This window comes from Aythya fuligula, chromosome 5, assembly GCF_009819795.1.
Source record: "Aythya fuligula isolate bAytFul2 chromosome 5, bAytFul2.pri, whole genome shotgun sequence".
NCBI lineage: Eukaryota > Metazoa > Chordata > Aves > Anseriformes > Anatidae > Aythya > Aythya fuligula.
Genome location: NC_045563.1, coordinates 33,687,457 through 33,711,938, shown reverse-complemented (window position 1 = coordinate 33,711,938; position 24,482 = coordinate 33,687,457). Strand labels below are relative to the sequence as shown.

The following is a 24,482-nucleotide window of genomic DNA, read 5'->3' as shown; positions in this document are numbered from 1 at the left end:
AATGCTCACGTTTTTATTGAAACGGTTTAAGACACGGAGTACAAAGGAATACAGAGTTAAAAACAGCTCCCGCAACGGGGGGGGGGGGAGTGGGAAAGCCTCACAGTGCAAAAAAAAATAAAAATAAAAATAAAGAAAAACAAAAAGAAAAACCGAACAACTTTTTATTTTTTTTCAAATTTAAAAAAAAAAAAATAAAGACATTTTAAAGGATTATTTTACTTGGAGGCAAAAGTATAAAAACACATTTATAAATAAAGCAAGAGGGCTGTTGTTGTTCATTGAAGGAGAAGGGTAGTGTTGAAGACCACAGGTAGAGCTGTCCAGTGCCTGGGGCATACACAAGACATGCAGGGTGGACATGGCTTATTCCTAAAGTTGCTGCCCCGCACATTTCCGATCCCTCGGTACAGCAGGTCACCCGCACGAACACAGAGCCCAGTGCCCGCTGTTCTCTACACCCCTCAGCCTGAAACACGGGGCGTGCTTGTCTTACCACACAGGACAGCCTGCTCGCTCAGGGGCCACACAAGACCTGCTTCTATTATTTTCTTGAGGTTTTCATCATTTAGTATCCTGGATGTTGCACATCTGGGGACAGGGAAGGGGGGAGATGACACCATATGCATGCATGAATTTTACCAATGGTGTTTAAATACCTGTATTTTTTCCTTATATATAATTATATACATATCCTTTCTTTAAAAAAATTAAGTTTGTATGTTTCTACTCCTGTAGGGAAACACCCCAGTTCTCTGAGGTGTGATGAATTCTCCAAAATGGGGGATTTTGGCAAGGATGCTCTAAAGCCTACCCCAACCATCACCTGGGAGAGCTGACAGAAAGGAGAAGACAACCTGAGAGAGGAGGTGGAGGAAACGCACCAACATCGCACATCACCTGGGTGCTACTGAGGGAAAGGAGGAAGGCCTCAGCGACCCACGCCAGGAATGACACTGAGTTTGCTGCTCTTCCTCCTGCACCACTTCAGAGGGCCTAAGAACAAACCAAGGGGTCCCGCAGGCAAAGTGACACTATTTACAATCAAGATGGGGCTGGGGAGAACACAGCACTGTTCTCATTTTGACCAGGAATGTTGGGTATAAGGGAGAATGGGTAGATCTAAATTCTTTTTTTTTCTTTTTTTATAGGCTATGTTAAACAATTAACTTGGTTTAATACAGGTGCCTGGTTGTACCTGTGCTAACACCCACACAAACCAGTAAGAGGGATTCCAAAGCAGTAAAAGGGATAGACTCAAGTTTATTACCTCCTCCCATAAGCCTTTTCACTTCCCAGGCAACTACCACTCACTCACTTTTTCTCTACTTGGCCTAATGGACAGCCTGTAGTGAACCATACTCACAAGGTGCAACAAAATGTAACACATTTATGCTCTCTTTTTGCTGTAAACTAGAATTTTTTGGGATATTTCCTACTGCCAGCAATAGGAAGTTACCAGGGAAGAGTCAGTTGCATCTGTCTCAAACAGCAGCACTATCTTGTCACGCCTCTAAGCAACAAACTTGTGGCACTAGCATCTCCTTTACAGGACTTCCACTACCCAGTTCTTAACTGCCAAACCTTGGGCAAGCAGCTGACAATTTTGCCTTTTAATATGCAGTTACTTAGAGGACAGCAAGCAAAGAAACAAGAGGCCCAATAGGGCATCTTTAAAAAAACATCTTTCAATTCATTCTTCAATTACTGATCACCACCTCAGTCCTAAATCTACTTTCCTGAAGCCTTTCTGTACTATGTCTTTCATGGTTATTGGCCAAATGATGTTCCTCAGGCCAAGACTCTCTACTTCTACTTTGTTTTCCTGAATGTCCTACACATACTATTCTAATTTAAACTATACAATCATCCTCCAGCTGATCTACTTGCCCAACTCTTTTATCATCATTCTGAATAATTTACCTCTGGTTTCCTGCATGCAGCCATGACCCCCAAGCAAAATCCACTCCAGGAAACAAAACCCACTTTGATCAGCCTAAAAATCAAATTTGCTCCACGTCTCATTTCCAAGGAGCTTTGTTTTATAACTCTATGCCAGCTTCACTGGCTGTTGCTCTGTGCCTCGATGTGAATTTCATTCCAGCCTCTGTCTCTCCCTGACCCTTTTTGTCACTACGTTGTAGTTGAAATAATAAAATGGAATAAAATTGCACAAGGAAGTAATATAAAGGACCCTCAAACCATTATCTCCAGTACCAAAAGATACCTGGGTTGAAGGGACTGCTATTTTACCTGAGTGTCTTGTGGCCCCAGTACAGCAAGAAATTTCTTGCATACTAGGACATACATGTTCACAGTCTGAAAGTGGAGGAACTAATCACCTTAAAAGCAAGCTTGGCCCACACTAACTCTGTCACAGACCCACAACTGCCACCATTCCACTCACAGCATCTCCAGCACAACTTTTCACTTGAGGAAACTGCCAGAAATTTCGTCTACTTTTCAACTTGTCTTTACAAACCTCTCTTGCACAACTGATTCAGAAGAGCGCAATGCTGGGACAGGACTAGAAGACAACACTTTTAAAGTTTCAGTACAAGCCCATGGAAGGAAAGGTTAGCAAGGACACCTGAAACATTTGATGAAGCAGATCTACGTTACAGGCAGAAAAAGCTGGAAAGCCCTGAAAGTGCTTGCCATGCTGCCATGTCCTGAAACATTCAGCAGTGGTGATCAGCCAGAAAACCTGTCAGCGGGAGAGCAAGAACTGCAGATAATTCATCCCTAGAGTATATTGAAGAAATAGGTCACCAGTCTGGCTGTCCCAGTAGAAAAAGGCTGCAATGCAGATCCCCAGTCACAGAAAGGACATAAAACAAAGCAAGACAACAGAGTGCATTTCAGAGAGCCACAGGATTTCAAAAAGATGCCAACCAGGACAGTAAAACAAAAGAAGATTGCTTTGGGCCCTTAACCTATGGAACAAAGTGACTGGCTACCTTTAGTGACTTCCAGATGCTGGCATTCTCTCACCCACTTGGAAGCTTCTTCTTGCATTAGTTTTATAAAATGGGATTACACTACTCTGCCTTAAAATAAATAAAAGTCTGAAGATGGAGGAAGAAATAAAGCGTTTTGTGCATCTGCCTCTGTTGTGAAAAGGAATGGGAATAAGGGGGAAGGTGCTGAAGAGTTTTTATTGGTTTTAATTTTTTGTTTGTTTGTTTGTTTGTTTGTTTTTCTTAGCTTATCATTGACTAGTAAAGTATCACTGGACATTTTTAAGCCATAACAAACACAGGTCAGCATAGGTTTAGAGAAGCTCCATGGGGTGACAAGAGAATTGCACACACAAATGCAAAGAAGATTTTCTATTTATGTCAAGAAATTAATGAAAAGAGTCTGGGGGAGGAGGTAGGGGAATGGTAGAAAACACATTCAAAAATATCTTAGTTCAAAGTTCTAGGGAAACCATTTTCTGCAGGTAGGAGAAATAGATTTACAAAAGGAAAGAGAATCCCAGTTTTCTTGGGATGTAAGTACCGTTTTCCTGTCAAGCAAGAAAACATTTTTCCATCAAGACAGTGAAATCAACAAATGATATGAATGAGCAGTTGCACTGAAGATCTCTCAAATCCAGAGTTATGCTGTATGATATGGAAACCAGGTTTTCAATGTCACTTCTCAGCAAATAAATCATAACCCCAAATTTCCCAGTCATGGTAATATCAAAGTTGATATCCAATTCCTAATCGTGAAAGCTGGCTGAAACAAACTTTCATATTTGTATTTAAATCTTTTTAAAACGTCGTCAGGAAAAAAAGGCTGCAGTACATGAATATCAACATAATGTCAAATTCCAGATTAAAAATATCACTAATGACTTCATTAAGCAAACTCCAAAGCTTGGTCTAAGGGTTGCAAAGTCTTACCCCCTGGAGGTGAACACAGATAACAACACAGTATGGGGACTGTCTTGTGAAACAAGAGAAAAGCAGAGTAGTCAAGACAACAGTAAGATTACTCTAGGTAACAAGCTATGGCAGGAAAAGAAAGAACAGAAAGACAAGATCTAAGCAGAAACAGTTCATTAATTGCACAGACACTCCAGCCTGTCTCCCTGTTGGGGATTTATAATACAGAGATTGTGTCTCGCTGGGATATGGCAAGGGATTGACATTTTTTGTTAAAGAATAAAAGTAATAGTCACAAATGTGACATAGAGTAACAGTCAGAAAAAAATAAATTAATAAATAAACCCATAAAAAGTCTGCTTCTTGATTCTCCTGAAGCCTTGGAGAAGAAGGGAGTGGCTTCACTGGAACTCCTTTACATTTAGTCAGCAGTTCAGAATTGCTTGGATAAACGGGATTTTCTTTGTTTCTTTAGGTGCCAAACATCCTGATCTCCTGGCTATGGAGAAATTTCCAGGCAATTTCTCCAAACTCCTCTTTCAAAACTTTGTCTAGAGACAGGAATTTGAAGACGATTGGGAAAAAAAATATTAAAATTGTGGCCAGCACATTGCTAAGAATTACAGCAAGTCTGTTGTAGGGGCCTGCGGAAATCAATTTCTAAAGGTCTCCCCACCAGCTCTAGACCAGCACAATGATCGCATCAGTCTGAAGATCTCTCTGTGGTCCTTCTCTTGGGATTATTCCTGTGTATTCACAAGCACCTGAAAGACACTGCTTTTAAAGTTTTTTGTCCATCCGTCGTTCCACAGCTTGTAGCAATAGCTCTGAGTACTGTTCCAGCAAAGCTAGTGTCTGCTCATCTCCCAGACTCTTGGGACTTGGTAGATTGGCACCAGATCCATCATTTAGTGGCCTAGTGGTATCTTGAGACTGTGCCAGTACCTCTGCGACCTTTGGAAGCTCTTCCTCATCCTTCAGGGAATCCAATTCTTTCTTCATTAAGGAGAATGCTTCTGTCAGGAGGCCTGCTATTTTATCTTTGTCAGTAGAAGACTCTGTATCATTTAACACCTGAAAATAAAGAGGCAAAAGAAAAGAAAAAAGAATGCATTGGGTTTTGGATAGAGCACAAAGTAACCAGTTTCAGCCCTTTACAGTAGTGAAGCCATGAAGAAGATTAACAGACCACGTAACTGTCCTTTTCTTCAACATTTGAGACTGCCAATTTAGTCATACATGTATGCATCCAATACAGCTAGTCATACAAGCAACAGAGGCATTACTCCAATATGACAGAGGTGGAAAGTATATTTTTGGGTAGCGACCCCTTTATACTGGGCCTAAACAGGTACTGTTTCCCAGTTACAGCACAGGGCCACAGCCTCTTCTTTCTGTCTGCCAGATGCAGCTGGTCACAGGAATGCAGAGGTCACAGAGCTAATGCAAGCACTGTGACTGTAGCTGCAGAAGAACACATGGCAGAAGCTCACTGTGGAAATCTCACACTTCGTACAACTTGACAGATCAGTGCAAAGCAAAGAAAACAAGATCCGTTGTAATACTCTACATGTAACGATGGTCTAGCAGTAAGGGGGACAGGCAAGTGGATGCATGTTCCTTCTCACAGCTGGATTCCCACGATAATTTGCTAATAGTTTTCCCAGGCATCAAAGACAGAGAACAGAAGGTGATAATAAAATTTAAAGTTCATACAATATTCTATATCTCTGAAGCGTGGTATAAATATTAACTAATTCCCTAATACCCCTTTGAAAAGGAGCGTACTGTTATCTTCAGCTTACAAATAGGAAGAACAATCTGTAAAGTTAATTGATTTGCTCAGAATACTGTAGCAAGCCATTGGAAAATGCGGCGGTTGGAAATCAGGAGTTCCTGCCTCCCAGCTCAAGCTTAGGTGCAGAGAAGTAAACCAGGCAGCTTCTGCCACTGAACACACAGTCAAGAGAATACTTTGAGCATGCAAGCACATATATTCAGTGCTTGTGGACTGTACAGTCAACCTGCTAAAATAGAGCCTGTGTCTGAGGTCACTCACCATGCGGTAAAGATGAATGGCTTTGCGCATACTGTCCTGGAGCTCTGATACCACATGCTCACACTGCTCTACGCTGATGCACGATTCTGAAGGGGAGGAAAAAATAAAAGCCCACACTAAGGCACAGACACTCCAATATCTGAGATCTCACAGCTGGGTAAGAAAACGTTTCTTAACACATATTCAAAAGATCACATGCACACATTTCTCATTCAATTTCTAGGGATGGTTTGAGTCAATCATTGGATGCAGTTCTATATTGGTTCATATTAGCTAGAGATGCTTATTGGATAAAGTTCTATGTGAACTTTCCTTCGTATTAACTAGAGATGCTTCTTGCTTCAAACATTCCTGTTTTTCTAATGTTTAGCCTCTACAAAGTCAATAATGGTTTCTGTTGGATCATACAATGTTGTTATGATCAAGGATAGTCAAAAATCACCCATGTTATTCTCATTTATAGTTAAATTCAAGTTTGAAAGAAGCCTTCCAGTGACAATATGGACTGATCTGAGGTGCCTCTAATTTGGCCTCCACCTAGTCAGAAACTTACACACTCTTCTTCACGTATTGTTTTGCACAGCATACAATGAAGAACTGTGAGGATGAAGGATTATACTAAATTATAACAGTGTTCTCTAGTGAGGACTAAGGTCCAAAGGAGTGCTGACTAACAAACCCAGTCATAACAGTATTGCATTGCTGAACACCCCAGGATACTGGTACACCATTTTCATAACCTGAAAATAAAAGCAAGCAACACAGCTTTCTTCCAGTGCTCACTGGACACTAATTCCAAAGCATCAGAGCCAAAGGCCTGCAGTGCTTTCATAAAATAAACACTTCCATGAGTTAGACATAAATCATAAACAAAGACATTGACAGACACACACAAGCTGCAGTTATCTTCAATTTACAAAGGCCTGGACAAAGGGCATTTGACTTCCTTTAGTTACCCTAAAAACTGAACTTTGTCACACTAGCACAGTTATTTCTGCACTTCCATGAAGGTCATCTTTGAATAGGCTGCAGGGAACCTTAGCTAGTTTTATGAATACATCTAAAAGATGTATAAATAAGCACTGCTAGAAGAACAACCATTTATGTATACATAAATACACTTGAAAAAACAAAAAGGGACACGAGCAAACCCTTCCATCTACATTCTTCATTCCTGAATCACCCAACCTGGTAGAGCACAGTGGGTTTCTGTTCAATCCAAGATTTTTGCCCCCTTCTCTCCCCCCTTCCCCCTCCCCCTTTTTTTTAACCCAGTTCTTTCTTCTCATTATTGTTGCTGGATTTCTGCTCTATTCATTCTTTCATGCTGGTCTCCAGTTCTGTGAGATGCCAGTCTGGAGAAAGGTCACAAATATAATATCAATGCTTGAGTAACAGACGTTTTCTGCCTCTTGGGTGTGCAGAGCACAGCTCTTCAGAAAGCAGCAGGGAATATTAAATACAGCAACAGTATTCAGCACATCTTCAGCATTTTAACTGTAGATTTCAAAATGCTTCAATAAAAACAATTAAGTCTCCTTAACAGTAGATGTTATACAAGCAGGAAAAAAGGACAGAAAAATTAAGTGGAATCCAAAAGTCCCAGAGCAAGTCAGAAGCAGAACAGGTCTCTGACTGTCAGCCCTGCAGTCCTAGTCTACACTGCCACATTATGATCCACAGAAGACACAGCAATAGCCAGCTCTGATCTAAACAGCTTTTCCAGCATTTACCACTACAAATTTGGGAAAAGTGATCTCCAAGAAGGTAAAGGCTGACAACTATCCACTGACAGGAAAAAAATTTTGTCGATCAACTGTGCTAAACCATACTAACTCACTAAATAATGATACTGAAATATCCTGTCAGGGAATATTGTGTACTGGGAGCTGCTTATATATATGTATATATACAGACTTGCTGTTTCTCTGCACTATCTGTGCTAACTCTGCAAACAGAGGTTCCTATTAACTGACCAAAAATCATGTGATATCTCACTCGATTCCCAAGTCTGGAAGAAAAAACTCAGCATAAAAAGTACAAACAAATGGACTGTTATTGCCTGGCTGTGGAGATGATTCCACAGCTCCAGGCTGCACCTCTGTTGGAGGAAACCTCACCTCTGCAGGGGTTAGGGTTTGGAAGTTTCAGACACAATCACTGTTCAAAAGAGCAATTACCCTTTGGTGTAGTAACAGTAGGTCCCTCAGACAAAAAATAACATCTCCTGTTTTGCATACCAGTTCTTCAATCTTGGGCATTCAATCCCTCTAGAAATGCAGAAAGAAAAACTGCAGCAAACCCAGAACGTCTCTCTGCAATGCTTAGGTGCAGAAATATTGTACTTCACCATTGCAATGAATGGTGGGACAGCCTGACACTACAGAAGGTAATTGATCAAAGGATAATAGAGGTATTCTTCTCAGACATGAATAATAACAACATAGCAAAAGGGATTACAAAACTGTGCGCTGCCTGGTCCCCTGAATGTATAATGTATCAGAACAGTGGTTAACATCCAGTTTCATATTGCACAACTCAGCTGAGTAATTTGGGAAGTCATATTTCCTTTCAGGTTGTGACACAAAAGAAAAACCTCTGGAGACCGCAGCCTTGGAGGGTAGGATTTTTGCTTCAGTTTGAAGTTACCTACTAGCTTTCATATGATTGATATACCTTAAACCAGAGCCTGTAACAGATCCAAGAGCTCTTTCAGCTGGTAAAATAGTTCCCCAGATAGTACCTTTTTCTCCGAATTAGAGATAATTCAAAAACTAATCCTTGTTCTTGATGCTCATACCCAAAGGCCTATGCCTGCATGTGCACTGCATGCCTAGCTTGCAGATGTCCTCAAAATGATAGCAGCACACATTTTCTCGCTCTCACAGGTGGTTAGAGCAAGGAACTTGCCTTGGCCAAGCCTTATCTCACATAGCAAAACTGCATGTAAACCACCCTGGGCCCTGCACATTTGCACATGTTAACCAAGTGAGGACCAAGCCGCCTGGACTAACTTCACTGTCACTTATTATCTCAGTAGGTCCAGCTGATACATACTGACCTGCACCTTCATCTGCTGGTTGGAGAGGCAAAGGTGATATAACTTACATGCACTGAGGGAAATTCACAACATGTCAGTTTTCAAGACTGACCAAAAAAGGTTAGAACCACGAGGTGCAATTGTTCAAGGAGGTCTACCTCCTCGTATCTTAGATTCAGCTAAAATCTAACTTGAGACATAAGACCCATAGAAAATGGAAATTAAAGACTCAGAAAAAGATGTCAGGCTGAAGAAGTGTCTCACCATTGAGGGGATGGCTTATGGAACGAGACAGGTGCAGACAGGACGAGACAGGCCAGAAGCTGGACGTAAAGAAATGTGATGGGATCGTGAAGCGGTTCACAAAGACAGGAGACAGAAGGGGGAAGATAAGAGATGGGTATCCATGCACACCTGAGACCTGTGCCGAGGCAGTTACAGATGTAGGAGACCTCGGCCTGATGGGGTCTAGTGGGCAAAGTCCGGGTTGGTTGTCTAGCACACAGCCGATGCCGGTGATCCTCTCCCTGCACCTGGGCAGCGTGCTTTCAGGAGACTTCAGGTGCCGGACCTCTGAAAACTCCCTCAGTTTTAGGTTTGTGACCCCTGGCTCATCCTGGCAACCTGTCCTTGAGACTGGACTCTCCATTGGGCTCTCCTTAACGAGTCCTGCTGAGTTCTCTCTACCAGGAACCAGAGACCCAGCGGTTTGATTCTCCCTTTTGGAGGTTCGGACCTCAGGAAAAGAGGGTTTCTTTTTACAGGCCCCTGCAGGTGACTGCGGAGACTGTGGCTCAAGCAGGGTTTTGGTTTTGGTAGTGGGTGAGAAGGAGGCCAGTGTGGGTCTATCAGGCAATGGCTTAGGAATGTCAAGAATCAGGTGTGCTCGGTTTGATGATGCCAACTTGCTGTGAAAGGACTTGGGAGATGAACAGTTTACAACTGGCTGAAGCGCTGGCTTCACTGGAACATTTTCTTTCGCTGGTAACTTAATCTTCTCAGCATCTGTTGTGGGACTGAGCTGTGTCTTCTCTGGCACCGGAGGACTTGTCCTCCCTTCAGTCGACATTTCAGTGGAGTAACCAAGGTACAGATTTTCCCCTACAGATACGCTCCTTGACATCTTAGCCCGAAAGCTGGTTGTGGGGTTCATGTAGGACTTTGGTTTTGCAGTCCGGACATCTTTGGCCAGCAGAGCACCAGATCCATCCATCTTCAACAGACTGGCTGATAACACCCTGCAATTGTTAGGTCTGGTATCCTTCTCAACCACCATCAGAGTCTGAGGACGCTGCTTGGCAGAAGATATCACTCCAGGACCCTTATCTGTGAAAATTAAACAGACAAACATACCAAAAATAGAAAAGGGCCTGCAGTGAATTCCAAAATTGGAAAGTAATGGGGTTGCTTCAGCTTATGTGACTCAGCTCAGCCCAGGGAAGAGATGTTCAAAACCACTACTTCAGGTTAATATTACCAAGCCTCAACAGCTTTCTTTTTTCCCCCATCCCTCATACTGCTAACAGACTGCAGCTTACCTGATGAGAGACCAGTTCTTAAAGCATAGAGATGGAAGACCTCAGACCACTATGATCATTAACTGAAAGGCCAGAGGAAGCAGGTAAAGACTGTCAGTCCTCTAATCCACTCACATATACACGGTGTTGCGGTGACAAGGTGTATTTTTTTAAAACAAACATAGTGCTTATTTATGGCTCATGAGTTGATTTTTTCAAAACTGGAGTTCTTTCACACAGAGTGCATAGATACAGTAAGCTCCCTCTTACTGCACTCTCCTTCCCTCTTTCTCCCTCCCCATGCTGGGGAGCTTCACTCTTGACCTGGAGCACCTACCCATGGCAAGAGAGGATTTCTTTGCAGTCCTTTTCACCTTTGGAATTTCTCCTCCCACAGGTGCCAGACAAATATCAGAAACTGATAAATAGGAGACCAGCATCTGTATTACAAATTGAAAATATTTTCCCTTGATGGGCTAAGAATTAAAAGAGATGTAAAGCCCACAGCTCAGAACACAGAAAGACGTTAGCTTAATTTAAATCTCTACTCAAACTCAAGGCTCCCCATTTCATTTCTGAGTTTATACTATCATTCAATCCGTCTCCTTACCCTCATGAACAAGGTCGTGAACTGACTGTGCCTTTCTCATCACTGCATTCACAGGGCCTTCTGGAAAGGATGCAATAACCCGTCCAGGAGCCATACCAGCCCTGCCAGCCTCTGAAGTTGATTTGCGTTTTTTCTGGACATAAGCAGCCCGGTGTGAATTTATACTCTCCAGGAGGTGGTTGTTCTCCAAAGCATCACCAGGATGGCTGCTGCCATTTTTCAGCAGGTCTGGAGTAAATCCATTGGTCTGGGTTGGAGGTGCAATGGGCTTTGAATCCAATATCAGATTCGATGAAGAGAGTGACAAACGTCTAGAGAATGCAATAAAGAAATCTTAATTAAAACGAGTATATTGCCCTGGACAAACAAGCACGTGCATTTAGCCAGTTTCTGTGTGATAAAGAGCCCTTTCCTTTCCTATATGGATTTTTCAAGTCAAAATCACCCTAGGCTGTTACCAGTTTGTTCTACCTATCCCTGGAGGCATTGGTCTTCATGCATTCCACCTTAAACTACCCAATCACAAATAGCACTGGGTCACTGCTTCAGGAAGGGACTTTGCAAAAGGTAAAGGCAAAAGAACAGGAAAAGTTCTGGGCAGAGGGAAGACTGGGTAAGGTCAGATCGTGTCTCTTCTCTCAGCTCACCTTACTAACAAAACCTTTTACATTCTAAGATACCCGAATAGAAACTAATTACACTTTCACAACCTTATCAAAGTATAATTACTACGAAAGCTGGTCAGTATCTTCGAGAGAAAAGCTTTATTGCCTCCTCCTCTTCCCTTCAGACAATCATAGTGGGCTTACCTCAGAAATGAGGCAACTTTCAATCTGAGGTGTTTGATGGTCAAACAGATTAAAAGTCCACAAGTTTTCATAACCTAAAACTATTTTTCTTATTACACCTCTAGAGTTGCCAGCAACTTCCTTCACTCACCATTGCAAGTCTCCAGAAGCTTGCACAATAACTAACCACTGGCTTTCTTCCCAAACGTGAGGTCCCAATGCTACATAGACCTTATAAGAGGCACTCCTGACAGCAGCAACAACTGCATGTGAATATAGCAATCAAAAAAATTTTCTTAACACAGTCTAGACATAGCTGGTGAACCACAGAGGTACCTAAATCTGCACTATTCTATACAATAAAATTAAATTAATTTGAGACAAGATTTCAGGTTGTCATTTTGGAATAATACAGGAGAATTTGTTTTAAATATTTATGTACCCAAATCAACTAGAATATTTACACAGTCACCACCCTTTTCTTCTTCTCTTTCTCTTTTTTTTTTTTTTTTTTTTTAAACACCATGGGAAACAGCTTGGAAAGGCTTTTTGAGGTGCTTTGGGATTGAGGATTTTTTGGAAGAATAATATAATAATATTCCCATGGCACTTTGTCTGAGACACCAGGGCACCCTGTGAAGGCATGGGACCAAGAAATGAGGCTCGGTAAGAAAGGACTGTAAAACAAAGGAAAAGTTTACAAGCCTATTTTCATTGTCCAAGCTGAATGAAATGCAAAAGAATAAACAGAATATAAATAGTGAAGAGTAAGTTAAACAACCGCGATTCCTTCAGCTTAATCAATCAAGGCATTAATTACAAAACAGTTAATCACATTTTCAAAAGAGGAAAAATAACAAAATAACAGTGTTGCTTTAGGAAGAAGCAGATCAGCTCAAGTGTCACAGGATGGCCTGTCCGAACCACAAGGGTCTGCAAGCAACCTGCTGGGTGCAGAAGCCTGCTTGCTATTTTGGCCCAGGGCCTAGCACAAGACCTCACACTAGTAAAAGTAGACAGACAGACACACTTAGAACAAGCAGAGCCATACCTGAGAGCCGGGGACTGGGAAAGAAAGCGAGAGGAAATGCTGAGGTTTTCAGTTCTTTCCAGACTCCTACAAGAACCACCTAAAAATTTTGGTTAAAGCGGAGAGAAAAAAGGAGCAATTTAGTTACAGAACAAACAAACATTCTGGCATTCATTTTCTGTTCACAGAGACTATTGAATGTGTCCTCCTCATATCCAAGGGGAAATTCTGAGCTAAAACAACAAAGAATTAAGTAATTTCATTGCCTTTTCTGTTCTTCTTAGATTACTCTGCCTTACATTGCTAATCTCCCTAAGGGTATGCCTCTTCCTTTTTCTCTTCCCTTTGTGTCCTATCCTGCCTGTAAGACTGTGAGGCATTGGCATCAAGCAGAAAACAAACCAATCAAAGGAGGAAAACAAAAAAAGATATTGCTATGTGCAACCATTATCAATTCTAGCAAGATACACTTTGTTCTGGAGCTGGTCGATAAAGACTAGCCAGCTCCTTTGCCACTCTGATGTCTCTTCTTATTCTCTCCCTCCACCCAGCATTTCAGCCTTTTCTTTTGTGGCATTTGTTTTGCCTTAACATACCACTAGAGGCCACTACATGTCACCTATGGGGACACACACACAGAGTCAATACATTCAAATACAACAGAAAAAAATGGTGCTAGAACAAGAGAAAGGCTTTTCAGGATTCCAGGGACAATAACTAACCAAAACCAACATAGACTCTAATCTGATTCACACAAACTTACACACAAACCAACAGACTTATCAGCTGTTTCTAATCTTCAAGCATCTCTACACTAATTCCCTATTTCCTCCTCTTTATACATTTATACCCAGCAGAAATTCCTCTCAGAGAAAGTTCCCCCAGTAAGCAGAGAGCTGTACCTTTTCCATCAGTGCTGCCCAGGGTCCCAAAATGCTGCTTAAGGAACTTTTCCTGATCAGGTATCTGAGGAATTTCTCCTTCTGGAATGCTGGTACCCACATCCTCCTCTCCTTCTTCTCCCTCCAGGTCTGAGATGCCATCCACACTTAGGGGCTCAGTGCTTTCAGAATCTGGAAAAAGGTAAAAACAAAAACAAAGCACAAACAAAAACTGTAACAGCATGATCACAGTGACCTCAGTCACGTTAAAAAAGATATTCAGCAAAGATGCTAAATTAAACAACTTAAACCTAAAATGTTACAGCTCAAGTCAGTCAGCATTAAGTGTAATTATCTAATTATCCCCCAACAGCACAGCCTATGGGATAACCAGTATTAAATCAATATAAAATCTGCCTCCCTAGCTAGGAGGGCAGAATAAAGTAAAAGGTTTGCAAGGAAAGTACAATTCAACCAATTCCTGCTTCTACAGTGGCTTCACTGAAGTGCCTGCTCAGATAAGCCTGAATCTTTACAGCAACGCTAGCAAGACTAGCTAGTACCTCATGAAGAGGATCAGCTACTACAGATCAGGAGCACAAACAATGAACGTGGACAGCATAGCCCTATCAAGTTCCTGCAGTGATCCGCATCAGATATAAACTATAATATCTTTGCATCTTACCTTCATTTGGATGGTCTGGGCTGGACAGACGACTGCTGCTGTAATCTACAGAGCAGGCACTATCAGGACTGTGTTTGTCTGGGCATCCATTGGTCTGATAATTTCTATTTAGCTTCCCATGAGGCAATGCTTTTACCTGGAACTCACTACAAGAGAGACAGGAAAGATACAGTGCTAGAAGAAATTTGTTTTACATGTAAAGGAGCATAGTCTAATAAGGCCTTACCTGTGTTAATAACACCTTTGATTACAAAAGTAAGACTTTAAAGAGAAAAATAAGTTGATTTCTTTTATCATTATACAGTACATTTTTTGCATTTCATTAAGCTTGGACAGTGAAGTCTCAAGGGGACTGTCTGACTTCCTGGGTGTTGTTAATTTCCCATGACTACAAGGCACCAGCACTGCACTGCCTGGCTTGATTTCCAGCACAGCTGAAGAACAAACGAAGTGGTCTACTCAATTAAAAAAGGACTAAAATCAGGCCTATACCCACACAATGCAAACTCCAATTTGCCACAGATTTGAGCCCAAAAGCAGTATTTCTTCCATGTTTACAACCTGCTTCTTTGAGCCATTTCACTGCTGCAAAACAGTGAAGATCCCGGATTTGAGCAAGACTAATTCACTGATGAGTATCAAAAAATATAGTGTTGCAGGACAGGGTTCCTGATTTCTTTTGTGAATTCTCAAGTTTTATTTTGTCAAGACACAAGCACTGTTCTTTTTGCCTGATGCCTGAGGATGCAGAATTCACTCAATGGAACTGCATGGCAAGTACAGCTTGCAAAAATGAGCAAACTTCAAGATATTTCCAGTCTGTATCCAACATCACCAGAATGCCTCCCTTTCTTACATGTTGGAACAGTACATGGGTCTGTCCATAATGCTATAATAATACAGATTAAAATGTGAATTAAGAGAAACTGGGAATAAGCTTGCAGTTCCAACTGCAAACTCTTGGTGTGCACTGTTTTATAGAAGCCTGTCTAAAGCTATCAATCCACTCTTTTTAACAGAGAAGGAGGAGACGGAGGAAATTGAACAGTTATTAGTATCAGGTTAAGAAGCAAAGGGAAAAATATGATTGAGGAAGGAAAAAATTTAGCATAGAATAAAACAGAAAATTCAGTAAGGTAAAACTAAAACAGAAGAAATAGCAGAGGAAGAAGAAAGGTCTCCACTGTCTACAGTGTCCTTGTAAATTCTAACTCATGCAACCCATTATATTTCTCACAACAGCAACATCACATACCACATTTGTTAAATTCTTGCCCAATTAGGTTTGGAATTGTCCCAAATAATAGCATCCTGTCTTTTGTCTTGGGCAGACATTTCACTGCCATGCATACGTCACTGTTGGGTGCTTTTCCAGCTTCCAAATTTTCTCTTGTTTATTTCAACCCAGAGGAGGGAGAAAGCAAAAGGCTGCTCCCAAATCGTTTATTCAACAAAATACTGGAGGAGGCTGTTAATGTGCAGTTTCCTCAGAGGAAAGATTATTTTAATGGTGCCCTTTTAGTTTCACCTTCCTTTAGCATCAGGCTGGCATAAAACTCTCAACTAAATATGCCTGGCATCAATCAAGTCGACTCATCCAAGTTACCACACAAGCTGCAAGCAAACTAAACCAGAAATATCTAAGCCATGCATAGCAGAGAGCTTATTTTTATTTTTGACCTGCTAGGGTCTGTGGGATGGATTTCGTCTTGCTCAGGGTAGATTACACACTCCTCGCTTTCAGATGGTTCCAGTTCCTGAGAGAAAATCCCCTCTTCACAAGACACGAGCCGAATCACTTGGGGCCGCACACAAGACCTGTTGTCTTGGGGAGCTATTGAGCTTCCAACCTGGTTAAAAAAATACATAAAATTAGATATTACCAATGTTTTTCCTTCAGGTCAGCAGCTGCTGTGCAGACCTAGAAAGTACACACTACAACACAGAAAGAATATAATCAGAAATCTGAGATTAGAAAACAGCACTTCTGTATCTCTCCTCTTCCTCAACTAGTAAGCTTGACTGCTATAGTTTCCTATTTTGTTTTTCATTTGCAATCCCCTAAAATTCTCTAGTGAAGTACTAGATTCCCCAAACCTCTCTGTCCACGCATGAAAAATATAAGCCACCTGTCAACAGGTTATGGTAATTTTTGCAGGCTGATCAGCCATAGTTTAGAGAAATCCGTGGGCCACAGCTGAAAATCATTGGCTTACTTGCACACAGTAAACCAAATCTTCTCCTCAGTCATGCAGTTATAAAGCAAGGAAAAACACGGCTACCTTCAGCACAGACTGCTACTAGAAAACAGGTATTAATCTTCTGAGCACACATTACTTGCTGTGACCCATAGACACAGAGATCTTGTCTGCGTTTTAAAGCTCACAATAATCTAGCACAACCCACAACTAAGGGCCTCATTGAGGCTCATGTGGCTCATTGAGCCACATTTCAGTTGCTGCTAGAGTGGAGAAACAGTACTCCATCAAAGTGAGGTAACAAGAAATCAGGCACATATACCTGTAATGCCAAGCTCAGTTTCTCAGGTTATTTTATCCTTTACTAATCAAGGAGCAAAGGGAAAATACGAGTCCTTCCCCCACCTTTGGAAAGAAACCATAATCCCACACGAGCTCTGCTTTGAGTATTAACTACAAAAGAGTTAGCTAAGCAGCCTTCTCAGCAGGTAAAGATATAACGGATATTATCAAGCAGTAATAAATATAGGTAATAATAAACAGAGGCAGGACAGATACACTCAGAATAAATTCACCTCCTCAAAGAAGTACCACCCTTACTTTGTTGATGTGCACAGGTAGATCTGCCTGTTCTTCTCTATCATCCCCATTGCTGTTTTGAGACAGCGAATCTCGACTTGGAGATCGGGAAACGGAGAAGGACTCCAGCTGACGTAAGTCAAGCATGGATTTCACAGTCATCTCTATGTTGCTGGTTGGCTGGGACCAGCGCCCACGTTGCCGGGGCATCTTGCTCATTGGTGCCTCCGAACGCTGGATTGCCGCTATCTCCTTGGCCTGAAGGAAATTAAAAGACAGTCTTAGGGAATCAGCTCTGCTGATTGAAAAACAAGAGAGAAAATATAAGACCCATAGCAAAATAAAATTATATCTGCCTCTATAAAAGATGTTCATCAGCTTAAAATTCCTCCCCTAATTATAAAGGCATCAAGGTAAAACAATAGTTTTGTTGCAGCTTCTTGCATGACTGAACATTAAGATACCTTGCTCAGATCCTGGTATATAGTAAGCTTCAACCCTACATGATATTCAGGACAGAAATGAAGGGGACAAAAGCATAACATCTGATGGAACAATATAGAAGTAGAGATCTCAAGTGAAAACATCTCTTAACTAGGCTCTATTTTGCCACCCCCAAATCATTCTTCACTGATGGGCTTCTCAATAGTTTCCCACTGAAGCTGCACCTTTCCCAGTATTGAAAATGAGACGTTTTCAATCTCCATGTGAATTTCTTTTCCAGTTTCCCTATGATGAGAAATACAATTGGAGGATTTAGCAACTCACCCTCCTCATTTCCCAATGGGAAAGGCTTCTTGAGAGGGTAAGGTCTGGATCTGGAAAGGGAAAAAGATAGATACCTAGTTGTCATCCTTGGACAACAGTCCAGCTTTTTGAAAAATCTCTTACCTCATCTTTCCCCCAAGGCAGCTTTCCTACACATTTTGAACCCACACACCACAGTCAGCATGGTTTCTCATGAACTGCCAAATCATTGTATCATTTTTTAAAATTTTTTTAAACACAGTTTCATACAGGTTTTTCACTGACTCAGTGGAACACTTGCCACAGTGCAGTAGCCCATCAAAGGCTTGGAAAAAAACCCTGCTCCAATACACTGTAGCATCTATAGTAAAAATGTCTCAAATAGGTAATGGTAATTTGTACTGCAAGTTTTATCACGCATCCTTAGAACCTTCCATGAGATCTCTTTTGATTCTGTGAACTTGTAATAACCTGTAGAACCAAGCCCATGGGATTAATACAAAAACTGTTTGGCCAGCTGGAACTAGCAAGACACTTGGCAATTTAACAACGGAACACCAAAATACACCTCTGTTTAGATGTCAGAATGGGCAACATTGCCCAGTGGTGCTGATCTATCTGCTTCTGTTTCGGTCTCTTTCTGCACATACCTTGCTGTAACTAAGCCCTAAGTATCTTGTCTCTTCCCCCCTACACATTCATGTAATTTTTCTCTATATCTGCCCATGCCCTGCTCCCATTTATACCTGAGTCTCTCTCAGTGTTGCAGTTGGACTGAATATGGAAAGATTGCAGCCCACTTAACTCGTCTTCATCATTCCCTTCATCTTCACCATCCTTGTCACTGTCTGATGAAAGTGCAGGCACAGAGGATAGGGCAGAGATGGACTCGTGTCTGGGAGGCAGAAATTGGAAGAAGTGTTACAGTCGTTCTCAAGAACAGCCCAACATTTCAAATCCTACACCAGGCAGTTCTCCACCTTATTCTCTCCTGCACAGAGAACACTCAGCAGGCTGCCTCAACTCTCCCAGACAGCCCTAGATAGACCCACCCCTGAGAAACAGGGCAAGTTAAACCCTGCACAGTGGTGTGCAGAGCCTTCCATGGAAACCATCTCTTACATGTAGAATGATGACAGAAATCAGAACAAAAGGAAACGAGCCAGAGCAAGTCGAGTGGAATGAAACTTGGCCTTCCATTTCAGACCCAGACAATCCAAAAGGTCAGGATGGTAGAGCATATTTGAAAGGCAAGTATTTCTCCCACCCTTAAGCACTTCCTCTCTGGAACTATTTTACACATCATAAATGCCAGAGAGATTTATTCCCTGCTTGACAGCAATTGGATATATGGCAAATTATTATATAAGAGACAGGTTTGCGTCAAGGACTGCACCATGAAGAACCTCCATGAACAGCCCCCACACCATAAGAGTGCCATGCTGCACTTTTTAGCTTCAAGGCACAAGGAATAATGTAAAAGAAAATTTGGGCAGATCTTTAATCAAAGTAGATCAAACAAGCATTCCCACAGAAACCTCAGAGGCACTCCAAGCACAGAACTCCCCGGTAACAACTCAGAACACTTACCAGCACCAACCTATTTTTTTTCCCCTCTTCCCCTTCCTCCCCTCATCCCTTCAGACAAAAGACCCAAATGATTTAACCCACTTTGGACAATAATTGAAGAAATGAAGAATCCCTAAAAAAAATTTGAGTAGCACCCACTCCATGGCCTTGAGCTACAGTGCCAAGCTCATCATTAGTGACGCTTATAGGATACCAGTTGTGGGTGTTGAGTGCCAAGCATTATTCATGAGGTAAAAATAGCTCATCCACCAAATACAGATCATTCCTGGCCAGGAACCAAGTTCTCCTGCAGCTGACAGATAGCAGGCAGTATTAAAACATGACAAGAAGTAGTTAAGGTATTTTAATCTTTTCCCACATAGTGGCGAACTTTCATTTCCATTTTATTAGGAGTGACTGAGCGATAATTACCCAATCCTTTCAGATGAGTTATAGGATGTTCTGGCAAAAAGAATAAGAACAAAACTGACAGCATAGCCAGTTGACTTGTCCAGTGAAACAGTTTCATGTTGGCTGCACTTATCTATTTCTGACATTTGATTATGTCATTTTCCATCTTTTCTACAGTCTTCTTGAGTGTCCACTTTGTCATTCTCATGGTCTTGTGTCTGAGCAGGGAAACCCCAATGAAGCTCAAGCACCACAGTATGACAAGATTTATCCTGTGAGGTATAATATATCTATATATCATAGGCAATATTAACTTTTATCAGTAACTCAGCATCCTTCTGCTTGTGTCCACCATGGTTGTTTGAGGAGATCATCAAGGAAGAAGGGTTGGATTAGACCTCTTAGCATCTAACTGATTGGTCGCTTTACTATGAGTAAGTGTTACGGCAAGGCAAAGTTACTTGTTTGCTAAATTCCTGCATGTATTGTTATTGGTTTAAATGGAGAAGGGAGGATTACTATCAACACGTTTTATGTTACAAATAGATGGCCTCTATCCATCTGATAGGGACTGAAAAACTTAGCAAGGGGGAAAAAAGGAAAAAAAAAATGTAGTATTTTCCAGCATCCTCAAAGAAGCTGAGTAAGTGAATGTAAAACATATTTTGGAAGTTGGATGGACTTCTTTTTTACCTTTTTTTACTTTTTTTGTAAGTGCCAAGCAAATTATGAAGTCAGATGTATCCAATACAAATGTACGGTTGTCTCACATTACACAGCAAAAATTCAAGCCCCCTTCTACATCCTCCGTTTTACAACTCTCTTTTGCTTTTCAAATTCAGTCCTGTGACGCAAATGCAGATAACTGAATGGGGTTTTCAGAAGCATCTTGGGCCCACTGACTTCAGAGATACTTCTGAAAATGAAACCTAGGTTCACAAGGTCTTGAGTGTTTTAACTCTTCTGCTTGCCCAAGTCAATCCTTCAATTTGGACCTTACTTCTTTCTCCACATCCATCTACGTACACTGGATTTTCTTCTAAACACATTCCACACATCCTCAACACTCTTCCTCAGTTCTTGTTCATGCTTGGATGAAAGTCAGAGTAATATAGGTTGAGGTTTCAAGCATGGGAGTTGCTTCTGAATGAGCACCACATGAGAGCATTCTGACATGGAAGGAAGAAGACTTCTGAGGTTTTGCTGAATTCCTGTTGAGAACAGGTTCAGTCAACCCCAACAAAGCATCATTACACCTGAATGAATGTTTCAGAGTAGCTATTCCGGAACAGCATGTACAGACATGTCCATGGCCTTATTACATGTGCGACTCAGTGCAGGGATTTTAATTGTCCGTGCTCTTGGCTTCCTCCTTTGCTAAGGAACTATCCCCTCCTAGTACCATGCCTAGGTTTTGTTCTGTGGGGATGGGCAGAGTCAGTTGCACTTCAAAGTTTCCAATTTCTGAAGGGTCGGCCAGTACAGGGTCAATGGCAGGGAAGGACCTTCAGTTAGAAAGTCTTCAGGACATATAATATAGTAGACTTCGAAGTGCTACATCTATGTACGGAGCTCTAGTATTAAGACAACTGATGTTAGACTACTCTGTATTCTTTTACATGTCCTCAGTTTAACCTTTCTTTCTTTTCTTAAAACAACACAACAAAACACGAGAATGTCAACTATCCTTTCAACAGATATGTTATCAGCATTCCCACTCTGATCTTGTGCTACTTAAACTGTCAGCTCTGAGAGTCTATTTATGAAACCTTAACATCCTATGTGGTAGGGTACACTAGCTGATTCCATCCTCTGCCAAATGCCTAAGGGTTTTAAAATCAAAGTTACCCTGCTTTTCCTGACAGAAAGATCACAGTGCTGCTGACTTCAGAGCTTCCGTGGTGTTAAAACCTCAGCAGCCCAGCACAGACTCAGGCACCACTTTTGATTTGGCATCAAAAACCTGCCCCTTTATGAGCCCTGGAAAAGGCACAGCTTTCCTGGACTGGACCAAAGCCTCACTGAAAATTTGATAAGGAGCTCCTCTTTCCAAATATACCCAAGGGCACACAGTATTTCTTTGTCTAAAATTACTGTGTGTTTGCCAATGTAATTCAGATAACATTTCCATCTTCTGCTATTTATACCAGAGCTTCAGTGAAAGTCACAGAAAAAGCGACTTTTAAAATTAAAAAATATAAATGCTCAGCTAAAACTAGACTAATCGCTGTAAACATTCCACAGTAAAATCAATTTAAAACTTCCCTTCCAAAATTTTGAGACAAGCTTTTCTAAACAATAAACGCATACTTGGATCAAAATCAAAAGTTGAATTAAAAGGCCTCTACATGACTCCTCAGCTGAAAACACAAATGTCTCAAAACCAAAATGTACCAGCAATATCAGCTGAGTAAGTTCTTTATCCCAAACAATCAAAGCTCCACATGTTCAGCAGATAAGAGAAAAGCACACATCAGCAATTCTCACAACCAGAGGCAGAACTAGAAGGCTATCAAGGGCACTATGGAGAATGGTGGGTCATACAGGTCTGATCAGGTCCAAAATAACGTAATGTCTCATAAGGCGAGTCAGAGAAATCCTTCAGAGGAGAAGCTTTAGTATCTCTAGAAGTTTTTGGATGTATTAAAAAGGCTAAGACTCAGTTTGGAAAGAAGGTTGGATGGGGAGAGTTTATGACAGAGGATTACAAAACCCTGGGGATGACACGTATCTGGATGCAGAACTACACTTCACCAAAACTCACAATATTCAGAACCAGGGAGCTTTCAATGAACTAGCAGAAGTGTGGTTTAAAATAGAGAAAAAAGTCTTTCTTTCCATAGACAATAGTGAACTCCTGGAACTTGTCACCATGGGAGGGTGCAGAGGCAGAGAATATTACAGAGTTCAAAAAGGATTTATACAAATTCGGTGGACAATGGCTCCATGACCAAAGACTAAAAGGAACAGGCATACTCCTAACATCCCAGATGCAACAACTGAGCATAAGGCGAGTGCACCACAAAGGTCCATACAGCAAGGATCAGTGTCTCACTGAACAGCACTTCCACAGACAGAGACAGAACACTGAACTTTGTGGAACACTGGATTGACCCAGAAAGGCATTTTCTACGTGTTTGCATTCCAGATGTTATTCACTTGGGCTAATCCCTGCCCTGTCAGTTGCAGCTGGATAGAGACAGCACTGTCGTGAATTAGAAATCTCCTGCTCCCCACTGCCACCTCAGCTCAGTTTTGTTTCCCTGGTAATATTTTGGTTATTCGTTTTGTCATACTCTCATATTATGGAACTATAGAATGCATTACTACCCACACCAAATTCTAGTAATACCATTCTTGAGAAAATCTAGTACAACAATGACATATCACCAGGCAGGGATCTTTCTTAATATTATTGTGACTCCTTTTGAGACAACAATTTTATATCTTAAGGTATAAACTAACTCTCTACTGCAACCTACACATACAGACTTTGGAAACACAACCAGAACAGCTCTAGGGCATCTAGAAAACCAATCTCGCTAAAGTTCATTAGTTTCTCTTCTCCCACCTCAGTAATGCTGGTCCAATAGGCTCTTCTTCCATATTCAGTCCCAATCCAAAATGCTCTGGAGTTATGTCTTTGCTGAAATCCAGTGACCACAGCGGTCGATCAAAACTGAAAACAAGCTTTCAAAGCTGACCAAACAAGAAGATTCCAGGCTTGCAAGGAGGTAACCAAACAAGTTTAATAAAGTGCTGGGGTTGGCGTGGCACTAACACCGCCCTTCAGCAAGCGTCTGTGATGGAAACAAGTATCACCTAATGCGGAAGAGAACTGGGATTATCTGTCACAGGCTGAGCCTCAGTAGGGTAAGGCGGCAGCTGCTGGAATAATGGAGAGTCTGCTATAAAAAGCACATTGCTTGACAGCTCCAGAATTTTGGCTAGAAAAAGGCTTCATGAGTTCTCCTAGTATCGTTACTGAAAGCACTTATTAGGCAAGAGTTGTTTCAAGAATGAACAGATCAAGACCTTCCCAAATGAAACTATGCAGACAGACTTGTTCAAATGTTACTCGCTCCCAAAGGGAGCAGGAAGCTCCTTGTGATACTCTAACGACCAGTGTGGTAAGTTCTCCAAAGCTTTGGCACTTCTATATCCAGAAATCAATTTGTAGCTATTCGGAGGAGGAAAACTGTGGTACATAGCATCAAAAAGCTCTGTTTTTCTTTTTTCTTTTTTTTTTTTTTTCCTTTTTTCTCCCCCCTCCACTTTGATCCCACATCAGCTTTGCCAGGAGCCTTTCCTATGTTGCTTTTGGTCAAGTGAGTCTCAGCTATTTACTAACTGTAGAGAATCCAAAGACATTACCCTAATAATTCATAATTTCCTCTCCCTCTTGTTCTACATGAAACTAGTGTCTGTGTTTAAGAACAACTTTTTAAAGAAAGGTCACCAGATAAATTTAGATCTATTTAGTTTGTAGACTG

General features: G+C 41.4%; 1 protein-coding gene across 4 annotated transcripts in view; it reads right to left on the bottom strand.

Moving 5' to 3' along the window:
- Positions 1-1,140: 1,140 nt before the first annotated feature.
- MAPKBP1 (mitogen-activated protein kinase binding protein 1) overlaps positions 1,141-24,482 on the bottom strand; it is a 94,727-nt gene continuing 71,385 nt past the window's right edge. For 2 of the 4 annotated variants that reach the window (XM_032187804.1, XM_032187805.1), the window contains exons 21-31: positions 18,756-18,904; positions 18,031-18,080; positions 17,284-17,520; positions 16,166-16,335; positions 14,486-14,631; positions 13,822-13,992; positions 12,941-13,019; positions 11,102-11,412; positions 9,239-10,300; positions 5,935-6,020; positions 1,141-4,949 (exon numbers count right to left, since the gene is read on the bottom strand). In XM_032187804.1, coding sequence (XP_032043695.1) covers positions 4,656-4,949; positions 5,935-6,020; positions 9,239-10,300; positions 11,102-11,412; positions 12,941-13,019; positions 13,822-13,992; positions 14,486-14,631; positions 16,166-16,335; positions 17,284-17,520; positions 18,031-18,080; positions 18,756-18,904 — 2,755 coding nt within the window. In that variant the 3' untranslated portion in view covers positions 1,141-4,655. The remainder of the gene's footprint in view (positions 4,950-5,934; positions 6,021-9,238; positions 10,301-11,101; positions 11,413-12,940; positions 13,020-13,821; positions 13,993-14,485; positions 14,632-16,165; positions 16,336-17,283; positions 17,521-18,030; positions 18,081-18,755; positions 18,905-24,482) is intronic. The other 2 variants (XM_032187806.1, XM_032187807.1) reach the window with 2 other exon arrangements.